The sequence below is a fragment of the Lepidochelys kempii genome, chromosome 11, assembly GCF_965140265.1.
Source record: "Lepidochelys kempii isolate rLepKem1 chromosome 11, rLepKem1.hap2, whole genome shotgun sequence".
NCBI classification, from domain to species: domain Eukaryota; kingdom Metazoa; phylum Chordata; order Testudines; family Cheloniidae; genus Lepidochelys; species Lepidochelys kempii.
Window position 1 is genome coordinate 79,728,120 of NC_133266.1, and position 14,519 is coordinate 79,742,638.

Sequence of the window (14,519 nt, forward strand, 5' to 3'; positions counted from 1 at the left end):
ATTCTGGTACCAGATCACCTAGCCACCGAGTACGTTAATTGGAAGGGGTATTTCTCAGTGGTTCTCCAGGCACTTGTGGATCACCGTGGGCGTTTCACAGACATTAACGCAGGCTGGTCCAGAAAGGTGCCGGACGTATGCATCTTTTGGAACACTAGCCTGTTCAAGAAGCTGCAAGCAGGGACTTTCTTCCCGGACCAGAAGATCACCGTAGGGGAAGTTGAAATGCCCATTGTGATCCTGGGAGACCCCATCTACCCCTTAATGCTGTGGCTCATGAAACCCTACACGGGGCAACTTGACAGCAGCAAGGAGAGGTTCAACAACAGGCTGAGCAAGTGCAGAATGACTGTGGAGTGTGCATTCGGACATTTAAAAGCCCACTGGTGATGCCTGTATGGGAAGCTGGGCATGGCCGATGACAATATTCCTATGCTTATAGCCGTGTGCTGTACGCGCCATAGTATTTGTGAAGGGAAGAATGAAAGCTTCACTCAGGGTTGCACCGCAGAGGCTCAGCGCCTGGAGGCTGAGTTTGAACAGCCAGAGACCACGGCTATTAGAGGGGCGCAACACGGGGCCACAAGGATCAGGGATGCTTTGAGGCAGAAATCTGAAGCTGAAAGCCACTAATATTTGTTGCTATGCTCGGGATTGCGGTGCTTGTAATGCTAAGAGGTGGATGGTGCACATGATGCAAGAAGGGGCCTTAACATAATTGTATGTTGCTTTGTAGTGCTCATTTTGCTTTCACTTAATAGAAAAAAGATTGGTTTCAAACAAACAATTCTTTTATTGAAAGACAGCAACCAGAGGAGAGAGTCAAATGAAAAAGTTCATCAGCAGGGAGGGGGATGGGGGAACGGAAGGTCTCAAGAGGAGGAGGGGTCCCGGGATGGCTACAGATTTGTGTATGCCCAGGGATCACACCCAACCTTCTCCTTTGGAGTACGATGCAGCGGGTGCTGTACGTCAGCAGGGCCAAACTGCAGAGGGATGGGTGTTGAGTGCAGTACGTAGTGGGAATCCACACTGCTGGACTGTGAGGAGGGAGGAGTGGAATGCTGCGGGTAGACAGTGGAGCCAGGAGGTTGATAGGAGTGTGTTGGCGGGGTGTGTGTGTGTGTCTGGGGGGCGCATGGGAAAGAGTTTTGCGACAGCGGCTGCAGAGGAGGGCGGGCGCAGAGCTGCTCAGTTTGAACAGCTAGTATCACCTGGAGTGTGTCTGCTTGGCGCTCCAGAACTATTACGAGCTGCTCGGTGGTTCTTTCTGGTGTGCCGCATTCTCCTTTCGTTCCCTCTTCTCGCTGTCCTGCCACTCCTTCAATTCCTTTTTCTCAGCGGCGGAGTGCATCATAACCTCACGCATAAAGTCCTCCTTAGTTCTTCTTGGACGCTTCCTAATTCTTCACAACCGTTCTGCCGCCCATAAGGGAGGCTGGCCTCCCAAGGTCCTCTCTGTGAAGTTTAAATGCAACATTTTACAGAAACAGTATTGTTTGCAACATAGACAACACTGTTTCAATGCTTTAAAACACAGCCAGTACTCTCACACCTGATACTAATTGGCTGACCCCAGGCAAGCACACACAAGCCACAAGACTCCCAAAATGGTGAGTAGCTGCAGGGGCAGGGTAAATCATTGTTCCCGGACCCTGTTGTACACTGGGCACATGGCTCTTGGGCACTTGGGGACAGTGAGCACCGTAGGGGGGGCCGGATAATCATTCCTCTCCTCACACATTCCACAGGAGGTGGTCATTATGGAAGATATCTCGCTGCTGAGGGTGAGCAGGGAATCAAGGGAGGGTTTTCTCCAGGCCTGTGGCTTCCGCCCTGGCCCCTATGCAGCTAGCCTCTGTGCAGCAATGGTGTCCCCTCACCCCACCCATAATGGCACAGTGCTGCAGGAAATTTATGGTTAATAGGGCAAGAAACAAAGCAGCTCTGTCAAGGAACCTGCGGCAGTGGATTGCCCAGTGTCTCCACGAGAGTTTCCTGGAGATCTCTGAGGGAGATTTCCGTGAAGTGAGGGAGTGTATCAACAGCCTGTTCCGCTGCTCAAACTAGGCATGCGGTGGGAGACAAGCCTGCTTCCTGCAACCCTCCTGCCCCCAGCATCTCACATCAGCAATTCCCAAACTCAGATCCACTTACCAGGGGCCTCCTCTCTTGTCTGTGCTTCGGCAAGATCCAACCGCTGTGACTGGCTAGGCTCCTCCAGGGTAGAAAAGAGCTCCTGACTGCATGCATCTCTGGCCTCCAAGTCATCCTCTGCCTCTGGGTTCCCCTCCCTCCTTCATCTAAGATTGCCTCCTCCCGGCTCAGTGCACTCTCAGCTGGCACGCAAGCCAATGAAGTATCCACAGGGGACTTTGCAGTGGAGGTGGGCTCACCACCGAGTATCGCTTCCAGCTCTTTGTAGAACCGGCAGCTGGTGGGTGCAGCACCGGAGTGGCAGTTTGCCTCCCATGCCTTGCAGTAGGCGTTCCGCAGCTCCTTCCCTTTGACCCCGCACTGCCGTGTGTCCCGGTCATGGCCTTTTTCTGTCAAGCATCTAGAAATCTGTCTGTAGGTATCATCATTCCAACGGCTGGAGCGCAGCTGGGACTGCACAGCCTCCTCTCCCCAAATCCCGATGAGGTCCAGCAGCTTGACATTGCTCCAAGCAGGGGACCGCCTGGTGCGTGGAGCAGGCGTGGCCACCTGGAAAGATGCGCTGAGACCACTGCACGTACCACCGAGCAAACAGGAAGGGGACTTTCAAATTTGCACAGGAATGTCCGGGGTGGGGCTGACAGTGGGTCACCTGAGGGCAGGGCAGTCGAGTTCAAACCGATGGGCAGAGAGGTAAGAACAGATATTGTGGGACACCTCCTGGAGGCCAATCGCAGCAGTGTCATCACCCCGGCGACTACACTGGCACCAGAGTGCTGTAAGCCCCAGCACAGAAAGCTCTACGCCCCTCCTCGGGGTGGTTATCTTAGAGCGCTGCATCTGCACAGTTTCTGCACACTCGGTTCCTTGGCCGTCTGTGCACCTCGGGAGCTACAGAGCTCACAGCTGCTTTACTGCACGCAAACTTGCCAGGGTACACGGGGCCCTAGGTAAGTCCTGTACCATGGGTCTATGGAGTGGGGGAGGCATTTCCGCTTCCTTTGGTTTTGTGAATGACATCTAACGTCCCTTGCAAATCTAGCCCAGAAAATGTTATGGGCCAAAACTATCTAGTGAAGTTGTGTGAAATTCTCACGTAGTTTTGGTGGCCCGAAACTGCATATTTTGTTGAATAAACTGTTCGTCTGAAAAATGTTGTTTATTTCTAATTGTGAGTAAACAATGATAGGGAGAAACATTTAGTTTCTTGTAACTTGTCTCTTTGGTTTCTCTCTTTTCCTAGGGTCCAGCGATAGCTTTTGCTAACAAAGGCTACCACATTTTGTTGGAAAAGCCCATGGCAGTAAGTTAAGCAAGATCATAATGTTAAAGTTTAAACAGTGGGGATAATTTTCAAACATCAGGGTAAAATCTTCAATCAATTTGTCTTAGTATCTTTTCTGCTACATTTGCTAATTATGAAAGCCCTGATCCATATTCTTTTATATTTAACAAACAAAAAATGGAAAAAAAATTGTACATAGTCTTCCTTGCCCTGATCCTTCCTATTTTCATTTCACTTAGAATATAAACTCCTTAGGGTAGAAACTCCCTTAAAGTGTGTGTGTGTTTGTACAGCCCTAGCACATGTCGGTGTTAATGTAATAAATAATATTCTGCCTGTCTGTAACTATAGTGTAAGGTTTGCTTCCTTACAGCACATCTCTGGCTTTGGGATCTTGCAGTAAGGTGGTCATGTTAAATTTATGATATCATGTAATTTCTCTGGCAATAGACCATAACGTTAGGCACCGGATTTTGACTTCATTGCAGAATCTAGAAGAAGAAGAAATGAAATGTTTGGTTTAATACTGTCCTGCTATCTGCAATAAGGTACCCTGAACCTGCACCTCTGATGTCGGTGGGAGCCTTGCCATTGACTTCAGTGGGCACGGGAGCTAATTCTGAGAGTCGGAGGAACACCAGTTCCTGCAATCTACCTGTCTTTCTACATAAATGTTTTTGCACTTCCAAGTTTGTACTATTGAAGTTGCTTTACAGATGGATTAAATCTTCACCAGTTTTGGGGTGCTATATAAATAACATATCTTTTATTATTGTTTATATTTGTATTAGTGTGCTTTCAGTGTTATACATAAATGTAGGAAGAGACCATCTTTCCCCTCAGAGTATAGACAAGATAGACACAGTGTGGGAAAAAGAAGGAATATTATCTTCATTTTATAGATGGAAATTGAGGCACAGAGAAGCAACATACTCATGGTAACAGAGTCTGGCAGAGCCTAGGAGTTGATCCCAATACAGGCAGTCCTCGGACTTATGACACAGTTGGTTCCTGAAAAATTGCATCGTAAGTCAAAACGTCATAACTTGGAACTGCAATGCACTCCATTGCGGGAACAAGTGTCGTAAAGTCAAAACCAATTGTTATCAGTCGAATCGGGGGTCGATTCAGAAACGCCATAAGTGCCATTCGTCGTAAGTCGAATGTCGTAAAATCAAGGAGTCCCAAGGGTAGTGCCTTAAAACCACCCTTCCTCTAATGTCAGATACTTTGATATCCAGTATGGTAGGTCCTTCCAAACATCAAAATATGTGCTGAAATCTTGGATGACAAGTTTCACCCTGCAGGAGAGTGCTTTGGTCTAGTTAAATGTAGTTTCTATTGATAGTGCAAACGTATACATAACTAGAGAATTATTGGTGAGTGCCATTTTCATACAGTTGCAGATAAAATTTCAATTTAGCACATAAGTGCCTACAAAGATATTTAATAAAACGTATTTTTCAAATTGCAAGTGTTGTGACAGTTAGCGGATTCATGCAGTAACTGTGGTACATAATGCAGACAGAATAGAAATAACTGACTGGGTTGTTTTCTCTGGTTTATAAGGTAACACCTGAGGACTGCAAAGACATTGTGTCTGTATGTAAAGCTAACAATGTCATGCTTGCAGTGTGCCATGTCCTACGGTACTGCCCAGCCTCGCTGAAGATAAAGGTATACTCATTGCTCGGACAGTAACCAGTGGAGTCAGTAAATGTTCATTCCTGCTATGTGACACGGGTACTAACTTTCGTGAGCTTGACATTGGTCATGGGAGTAGGGTCAATAAATTCCTGTACTGCTATGTGTCACACTCCTAGTACTACTGTGATTGGTTGTCAGCGCATGAAAAATAATCATTTAGAATTACAAGAAGCAGCTGTGAAAGTTTAGGCCAGGACTTTAGGTGTTCAGTTAACTGAGAAAATAAGGCTGTAAATGAAATTCCATTAAGAGATTGCCCAAATGGATTAGGCTATAAATTAGCTGGCATTCCAGGACCAGCAAGCGTTAAACGTCTTTTAGAAATCTTTCTACAAGGCTACTTTGGAGCTGTTAGAGTGTGCTGTATCAGTGGGAAATGCAACACTGCTACCTGGAGGGAACTGAGACTCCTCTATGTAACTTCTTTGGTTCTGGGGACTAAGACTTGAGTGCATAAAGAGGGGTTACTTTGAGATGATTACCTGGGTGGCTCCAGACTCCCTGCTTTCCTTGCCCGCTATTTCAGAGTCTTGTGGATGTTTGATTTTGTACTGAATTGAGTATATGTGGGCCTTGTCAGTGGTTGTAAATAGATGAAAAATGTATTCGTAAAGTTTTAGAGCTAAAATTTTAATTGACAACTAGATTTAATGACAGATTTGAGCTGTGGAAATGTGTATTATGGAGGATTATCAAATTGGCACACATATTGTCTAGAAATGCATGTCAGCTGAAATTTAGGATTCTCCTTCGAGGAGTGTCCCTGTCAGTGCTCCACTTCAGGTGAATGAGCGTCCCTGCACCTTTGATTGGAGAATTTCAGCAGCATTGACTGTCTGGGTCGCACATGTGCCCTCACCAATTTGCACTGTTGTTGATGCCTATCTAGTGCTGTGCAACCAGACCCCCCCGGTTCCTTCTCATTTGCCCTCGGCCTGACACAGCTCTCGGAAGCGTAACACTTGATACTTAGCTTTAGCATCAGAATGGCCTATTTAGAACTCTAGTTAGATTTCACTAACCCCGTTATCCCCATTTCTTCTTTTTTTTCTCTCTCAATTTTTTTCCTCGTTATTTAAGTTTGATTACCCCCTAGGGTAGTGCATTTTCACCCTTATGGCAGACTCGCTACGGTTGGAGCCATGCCTGGTTCACTGGGTTTCAAGAGGTGCCTTTTTTGTGGGAGGCGATTCCAAATCTCCGATGGACACTCAGTGCATCTGGTGCCTTGTTGAGACACACATCCCACAAGAATGCTCTCGCTGCCACAACTTAAAAGCTCGCCCCAGGAAAACAATAGATTTAAAACTTAAACTTATTCTAATGGAGAAGTCACTACGCTCGGCATCCGACCCCAGTCAGCAGATTCCCTCTGGATGCCGTTGTCCAACAACCACTTCTGACACACAGACTTCACCTGTGTCACAGAGGAAAGATCACTCCTCTAAAAAGATGGCAAGAAAACAAGGACCAACTTCCCCTCTTAAAGAGCCACTGAAAAAGAAACGGTCTCCGGCTTGTTCTCAGTCCTCAGTACCAGTCGTACCATGGCTGAGTACGTACAAAGCACCAGGGTCCTCCAGTACACAGGCGCCAACCTTTTTCGGTACCAGTGGGTGCTCGCGCCCCCGGCCCCACCCCTACTCCACCCCTGCCCCAAAGTCCCCGCCCTAACTCCGCCCCTCCCTGCCCCTATTGGACCCCTCCCCAAATCCCTGCCCCGGCCCTGCCTCCTCCCCCCTCCCCCCAGGCTTGCCGTGCAAAACAGCTGTTTCGCGGTGCAAGCGCTGGGAGTGAGGGGGGAGAAGCAGGACGTGGCGGCGTGCTCGGGGCGGAGGCAGAGGTGAGCTAAGGCGGGGGGGCGGGGAGCTGCCGTTGGGTGCAGAGCACCCACCAATTTTTCCCTGTGGGTGCTGCAGCCCCAGAGCACCCGTGGAGTCGGTGCCTATGCTCCAGTAGCATACTAAAAAAGCCAGCGACCACAAGCGGGCAGGCTCAGTCAGGAGGCAAAGAGATGCCTGCCTCCTCCACCACAGTACCGACAGAGCTGTCCAAACGTGTGACACTGACAGGTTCTCCACAGGCTACGGCGCCACCTTCAGCTCCCATGGCGCAGCGTGCTCTGACGTCCGCACAGATGTCTCCAGCTGCAATGGCACAGTGCATCTGGACCGTCTCGGTACCGAAACCATCGGTACTGCACTAATTCCTTCACCACAAGGACTGACTCATCTGGTCAACACCGGACTCACCACTCCTCAGCACAGATGTTACTCTGGTGCACATGGTACCCATGCCAACCCACCTCACCTCTGGCCCCTCCATTTTCCAGGGAGGATGAAGAAGAGGGCACTTACTCATCATGCCATTCCTCTCCCATTCAAACTAGTATGGTATTAGGTCCACCTGTACAGCCCAAATATCACCACTGAGCTGACACCTAGATACAATATGGGCACCCATGGATGCCATCATCTATGCCATTCCCTACATAATGGCCCTACGGGGACCCCGGGGGACATACAGGAGACAATACCCTAGACTCCCGAACTCTATAGAGAGGACTAGATCTCCTCCACCACTCTCAGTGAAATTTTTGAATAACAGGAAGAAACCCTGGTACAAGAAACTACCCCAACAACCAACATTTTCTCTTCTTCCTTCGATGAGGCCATGATGCCTCCATCACCCATAACAGCCAATGATTTCAGATACTTTCAAGAGCTGTTCAGAAGAACTACCGATTCCTTAGAGTCTCTAGAGGAGGTTCCAGTGTCCCAACATAAATTACTAGACATTCTGCAAACATCATCAAAGATTGCACTTCCAGTAAATGAAGCACTTATGGAACCAGCAAGAAATATATGGCAGACCCTGGCAACTATCCCGCCCACTTACAAAAGAGCAGATAAAAAAATATTATGTCCACTCAAAGGGGATGGACTTTTTGTTCTCTCACCCCACACCACTGCAGATCCACTCCCTATGACAAAGTATGGAAACGGTTAGACTGCTTTGACCGCAAGGCCTGTTCATCGGCCACTTTCCAATTTCAACTGCTAACTATGCTGCACTGATGGAAAAATATGACCATACAAATTACAGTAACGCCTCACTTAAATTTGTCCCAGTTAACATTGTTTTGTTATTAGGTTGCTGATCTATTAGAGAACATGCTCGTTTAAAGTCGTGCAGTGTTCCGTTATAAGGTTGTTTGGCTTTCCCTGGTCCACCCACCTGCCTGGCGTTCCAGTCGGGGAGCGGGGTCAGGGTTCGGGGGCTTGCTCTGCTCCGCCCGCCCAACGCTCCTACCAGGGAGTGGGGTCAGGGCGCAGGGACTCACCCCATTTTGCCCTCCTGGCATTCCAGCCAGGGAACAGGCAAGCCCCCACGCCCCGACCCCGCTATGCCCCTGCCTCAGCCAAGCTTCACAATCATCATTGGTGAGTACAGTATTACATCGTTTGTTTAAAATCATTTAAAACTTATCCTGTATGCAATGTCTTTTGTCTGGTGAAATTTTTTTCCCTGGAACCTAACCCCTCTATTTACTTTAATTCTTATGGGGAAATTGGATTAACTTAACATCTTTTTGCTTACAGTAGCATTTTTCAGGAACATGATTACAACGTTAAGCAAGGAATCACTGTACTCCAAAATGTCAGACTTTATTGAATATATACCAGAGGACAAAAAAGAACAATTCAAAGTGATGATTGCAGAGGGCCATTGCCTAGTCAGAATTGCTTTACAGACGTCTCTAGATGTGGCAGATATGGGGGCACGTTCCAAAGCTACCACCATAGTCATGCGTCAGGCTTCATTGCTTCACTTATCCGGCTTCTCAAGGAAAGTACATCGACTGTGGAGGATCCCCCTTTTAATGGTCTGAAGTTGTTTGCCATGATGACCGATGAGTCCCTTCACACCTTGAAGGCATCTAGGGCAACTCTTCATTCCCTCAGGATATACACATCTGCAGAGGAAAAAACAGGGGAAATACTATTCAACCCAGCTTGCAAGAGCTGCCCCCTACGCCCGGGAACAGAGACAATATGATACACAAAAACGCAGACAGATCTCCAAGGTGTCGACCACTCCCTGCTCAATCATCAGTGTCCCAGCAACCCTCTGCAAAACAATAATTTTGAGGGTTTGTTCGAGGGCCTGAGACACCTCCCCCATTCCTCAGTGCTGAAACCATTATTGACCCCTATTTTGGACACTATTTGACCCCTTTCTACTCAGCATGGAAGGCCATCACCATGGACAAATGGGTTCTAGAAATACTCAGCACAGATTATTCAATACCATTCATCTCCATCCCCCCTACCCACTCTCCCTTCCTGTCTCTCTTCAGTGACCCCTCTCATAAACATCCTCTACGGGAAGAAGTAAACCACCTCCTACATTTGGGTGCCATGGGACCACTACCATCATAACACATAGGGAACAGTGTTTATTCTCACTATTTCTTAACCCAGAAAAAGAACGGCGGATGGAGACCTGGTCTCAACCAGTGCATGAAGAGTGGTTCCTTTGAGATGGCTGCCTGTGTGACTCTGGAGTCCCTGCCTTCCTTGCCAACTATTTGAGTCTTGTGGATGCTTGATTTTGTACTTAATTGAGTATGTGGGGGCCTTGTCAGTGGTTGTAATTAGATGAAACCTGTATTTGTAAAGCTTTAGTTGACAATCAGATTTAATGACAGATTTGAGCTGTGGAAATGTGTATTATGAAAGATTATCAAATGGGCACACGTTGTCTAGAAATGCATGGCAGTTAAAATATAGGATTACAAAAGTATCATATTATCTGGAAGGGTAAAGGGGGTATGGAGTTGGAACAGTTAATTCCCACTTTGTGGAAAGATACCAAGTCTTTATTTCCCAAAAAAATCCATAATGGTACACTTTTGTGTAAGATCTCAGTGTGATGCTTTGGGTTTCAACCCGGGCCAGTAAGGAGTTCTGGCACCACCTGCCTTGCACCCTTGGTTCCGTGGTGTGGCCTTGGCTCAGAGCCCTGATACTAGTATCATGCTCACAGCACAATGGTCTCACCCTGGCTTCCACCAGCCTGGAAGGGTGACCCCAACAGCCCCTCCAGCCCCGAATTCCTCCCAGACTGGCTCCCCTGCAGTATCCAGTCCTTCTCAGTGGACCCTCACAGAAGATAGTAAGTTCACTGCCTCCAAAGACACAGAACAAACACCAACCTGCTAGTTTAGTTGAAAGCCCACACTCGTTTGAAATGTATAGCATTGAGCTGGTTTGTAGTAAAACTAAAAATAAGTTGGTTAGCAAAGACCATAGGATTTAAGTGAGGTCTAGTAAGAGGGAAAGAGATGAAAAGTTACAACCAAAATATGCTTTCTAGTGATTAAATTTAACTTCAGCAAGCTACAGTCTTGGTCTAATCAAGTTTCTCACTTATGTTCAGTTTTCAGAGACTTCCAACCCTCTTTGTTAAAAGGTTCCACTTTTCTGAGATGTACAGGAGCTCTGACATTTTGCATCTGCTCAGTAATGGATACCCAAGATGGCTCTTTGTCCTTGTTTATATTTTCCAAAGTTCAATGATATTGCTTCAGGATGTGGGAAGGTTTCCTGGAGCTGCAGCGTCCATCCCGCACTGAGAGAATTAAGTGGCCACCCCCCACACTGGTTTGCCTAATGGCTTTGTCTGTCTTGCATGTAAAAGTAATTTAATTGTCTCTCTTGTTCAGTTTACATTGGAGAAACATCCAAGCAAGAGGAACCATGTTTCTTTGTCCAGAACAGGATGACTTAAACACTGCCTGCCAAACACATTTTGAGAATGTATTTCCGGCACATATTTATAATTCTTCATACACCCCACAATAATATGAATGACCAGCATGTCACCAGTTTATATAGGATACCTTACAAGACACCTTTTAGATACAGATTATGACTATAGTGAGGTGGGGCAATGAGTGTGTCAGGTCTTGTATGAGTTACGATATGTTGCATCCTCTGCTGGCTGGCAGTGAGAGGCTTCCGGGGTCACAACGATCTTGACAAGTTAAAAGAGATGCTGTTAAGTTTGACTTAAATTGATATTTAGCTATAAATACATTTGATACTACAGAATAGTGACACTGGAGAGAGGCAAATGAGTTATACCATGAGCCTAAATTTGGCCTCCAGGACCTTTCTCCTATCCTTCCCTTTGTTATTGATACCTCCATGTACCAGGACCACAGGCTCCTCCCCATGTCTTGAGAGATCTGCAACCTTCCCACTTGGAAGGCAAGTCACCATGCAGTTCTCCCAGTCATTTCAAACCCAGCTATCTGTTTCTAATGATCAAATTCCCTATTACTATTACCTGTCTCTTCCTAATAACTGGAGTTTTCTCCCCTGGAGAGGTATTCTCAGTGCAAGAGGTATCCTCAGTGCACCCTAAGGCTCCTCCTTCACCTGGAGAACTCCTTCGCAAAACTCCCCTGTTAGCTGCTTCTTTTTGCTATCTCCTCTGGTCACTTAGGAGCAGGCTTTTTAAACCCCTGGTCTCCCTGACTAGACCTGCCCCCTGGTTAAGGGTTGATGGATGCATCAGTCTACACCTTCGCAGAACATTATGCAATCATCGGGGACTCTGCCTCTGATGCCATCTTTGGCTCCACAGTACTTTCATCTGTGACTAACCTAACTCCGAAGTCCCAGCCCTCCAAGGGGGGTACTGCTTGGGAGTCACCTACAGTGGAACACCCATAGGGACACTACTCAAAGAAGTTACCTTGTGCAGTAACAATGATTCTTCGAGATGTGTGTCCCTGCGGGTGCTCCACTACCCACCCTCCTCCCCTCTGCTTCGGAGTTCTCGCCATGACTCTGCGAGCCCAACAGACACGGCTACTGAAGTTCTCTGATCAGCAGCGCAGGGGGGCGCATGTACTCCTACAGTAGAACACCCGCAGGGACACACATCTCGAAGAACCATCTTTACCGCACAAGGTGAGTACGTTCTTTTTTTCCCAGTTGATTCAATTGCTTATTTGAGGTTTGGCTCTCCCCCTTCTTTATACCTCAGATGAAGTTTCTCTTCCCTGCTGGGGTGTAGCCATGGTGTCTCTCCCTCTTCCCCCCTTCCCCCCAGCTTGATAGCTTGGTTTATCTGATATGTAAATGAAATTCTCAATGTCTTTCAAAGTACTTTGGAAGTAACTGTCTACTGGAGAAACCACATTCCTTTGTTTGTGGGAGGTAACTCCTGTTTGACCAGAAACCCATTTTCAGAATGTGCTGCAGCTCAAAAAAAATCCTGACATTCGAGAGTTCTATCGCTAGATCGTGAGTGAGACTTAATTTGACTCAGAAATTGTGACTCGCGATAAATTCGCAAGAGTTGCCATGTCTATTTGTGGTATCAGAAAGAGGCTTTGTGTCCCTGAGTAGGCAGAGCAAACTGAGTTATGTTTCCTCGCTGTCTGTTTATATAGGAGCTACTAGATGCTGGAGCAATTGGAGACATCTGCCACATACAGCATCTGGAGCCCGTAAGTGTGTGTGTCATGGTATTGTCTGAGCTTAGTTATTCCTATTAATCAGTGCCTTGGTAGTAAAGGGTTGGTTTCAGAGTAGCAGCCGTGTTAGTCTGTATCCGCAAAAAGAAAAGGAGGACTTGTGGCACCTTAGAGACTAACCAATTTATCTCAGCATAAGCTTTCGTGAGCTACAGCTCACTTCATCGGATGCATGTAGTGAAAAATACAGTGGGGAGATTTTATACACACAGAGAACATGAAACAATGGGTGTTACCGTACACACTGTAACAAGAGTGATCAGGTAAGGTGAGCTATTACCAGCAGGAGAGCGGGGGCGGGGGGGAGACAGGCAGGGAGGGGGAACCTTTTGTAGTGATGATCAAGGTGGGCCATTTCCAGCAGTTGACAAGAACGTGTGAGGAACAGGGGGCGGGGGGAGGGGGAGAATAAACATGGGGAAATAGTTTTATTTTGTGTAACGATACATCCACTCCCAGCCTTTATTCAAGCCTAAGTTAGTTGTATCCAGTTTGCAAATTAATTCCAATTCAGCAGTCTCTCATTGGAGTCTGTTTTTGAAGTTTTTTTGCTGAAGAATTGCCACTTTTAGGTCTGTAATCGCGTGACCAGAGAGATTGAAGTATTCTCCGACTGGTTTTTGAATGTTATAATTCTTGACGTCTGATTTGTGTCCATTTATTCTTTTGCGTAGAGACTGTCCAGTTTGGCCAATGTACATGGCAGAGGGGCATTGCTGGCACATGATGGCATATATCACATTGGTAGATGTGCAGGTGAACGAGCCTCTGATAGTGTGGCTGATGTGATTAGGCCCTGTGATGGTGTCCCCTGAATAGATATGTGGACAGAGTTGGCAACGGGCTTTGTTGCAAGGATAGGTTCCTGGGTTAGTGTTTTTGTTGTGTGGTGTGTGGTTGCTGGTGAGTATTTGCTTCAGGATGGGGAGCTGTCTGTAAGCAAGGACTGGCCTGTCTCCCAAGATCTGTGAGAGTAATGGGTCGTCCTTCAGGATAGGTTGTAGATCCTTGATGATGCGTTGGAGAGGTTTTAGTTGGGGGCTGAAGGTGACGGCTAGTGGCGTTCTGTTGTTTTCTTTGTTGGGCCTGTCCTGTAGTAGGTAACTTCTGGGTACTCTTCTGGCTCTGTCAATCTGTTTCTTCACTTCAGCAGGTGGGTATTGTAGTTGTAAGAAAGCTTGACAGAGATCTTGTAGGTGTTTGTCTCTGTCAGAGGGGTTGGAGCAAATGCGGTTGTATCGTAGAGCTTGGCTGTAGACAATGGATCGTGTGCTGTGGTCTGGATGAAAGCTGGTGGCATGTAGGTAGGCATAGCGGTCACTAGGTTTCCGGTATAGAGTGGTGGTTTTGTGACCATCGCTTATTAGCACCATAGTGTCCAGGAAGTGGATCTCTTGTGTGGACTGGTCCAGGCTGAGGTTGATGGTGGGATGGAAATTTTTGTAATCATGGTGGAATTCCTCAAGGGCTTCTTTTCCATGGGTCCAGATGATAAAGGTGTCATCAGTATAGCGCAAGTAGAGTAGGGGTTTTAGGGGACAAGAGCTGAGGAAGCATTGTTCTAAATCAGCCACAAAAATGTTGGCATACTGTGAGGCCATGCGGGTACCCATAGCAGTGCTGCTGATTTGAAGGTATACATTGTCCCCAAATGTGAAATACTTATGGATGAGGACAAAGTCACAAAGTTCAGCCACCAGGTTTGCTGTGACATTATCAGAGATACTGTTCCTGATGGCTTGTAGTCCATCTTTGTGTGGAATCATAGAATCATAGAATATCAGGGTTGGAAGGGACCCCAGAAGGTCATCTAGTCCA

General features: G+C 47.0%; 1 protein-coding gene across 6 annotated transcripts in view; it reads left to right on the forward strand.

Moving 5' to 3' along the window:
• Positions 1 to 14,519, forward strand: part of LOC140895978 (2,7-anhydro-N-acetylneuraminate hydratase-like) — a 63,976-nt gene that overhangs the window by 27,350 nt on the left and 22,107 nt on the right. For 3 of the 6 annotated variants that reach the window (XM_073306994.1, XM_073306995.1, XM_073306997.1), the window contains exons 5-7: positions 3,401 to 3,460; positions 5,012 to 5,119; positions 12,618 to 12,674. The exons of 1 other annotated variant lie outside the window; for it this stretch is intronic. In XM_073306994.1, the coding sequence (XP_073163095.1) occupies positions 3,401 to 3,460; positions 5,012 to 5,119; positions 12,618 to 12,674 (225 nt within the window). The remainder of the gene's footprint in view (positions 1 to 3,400; positions 3,461 to 5,011; positions 5,120 to 12,617; positions 12,675 to 14,519) is intronic. 2 more of the 6 variants (XM_073306998.1, XM_073306999.1) reach the window with 2 other exon arrangements.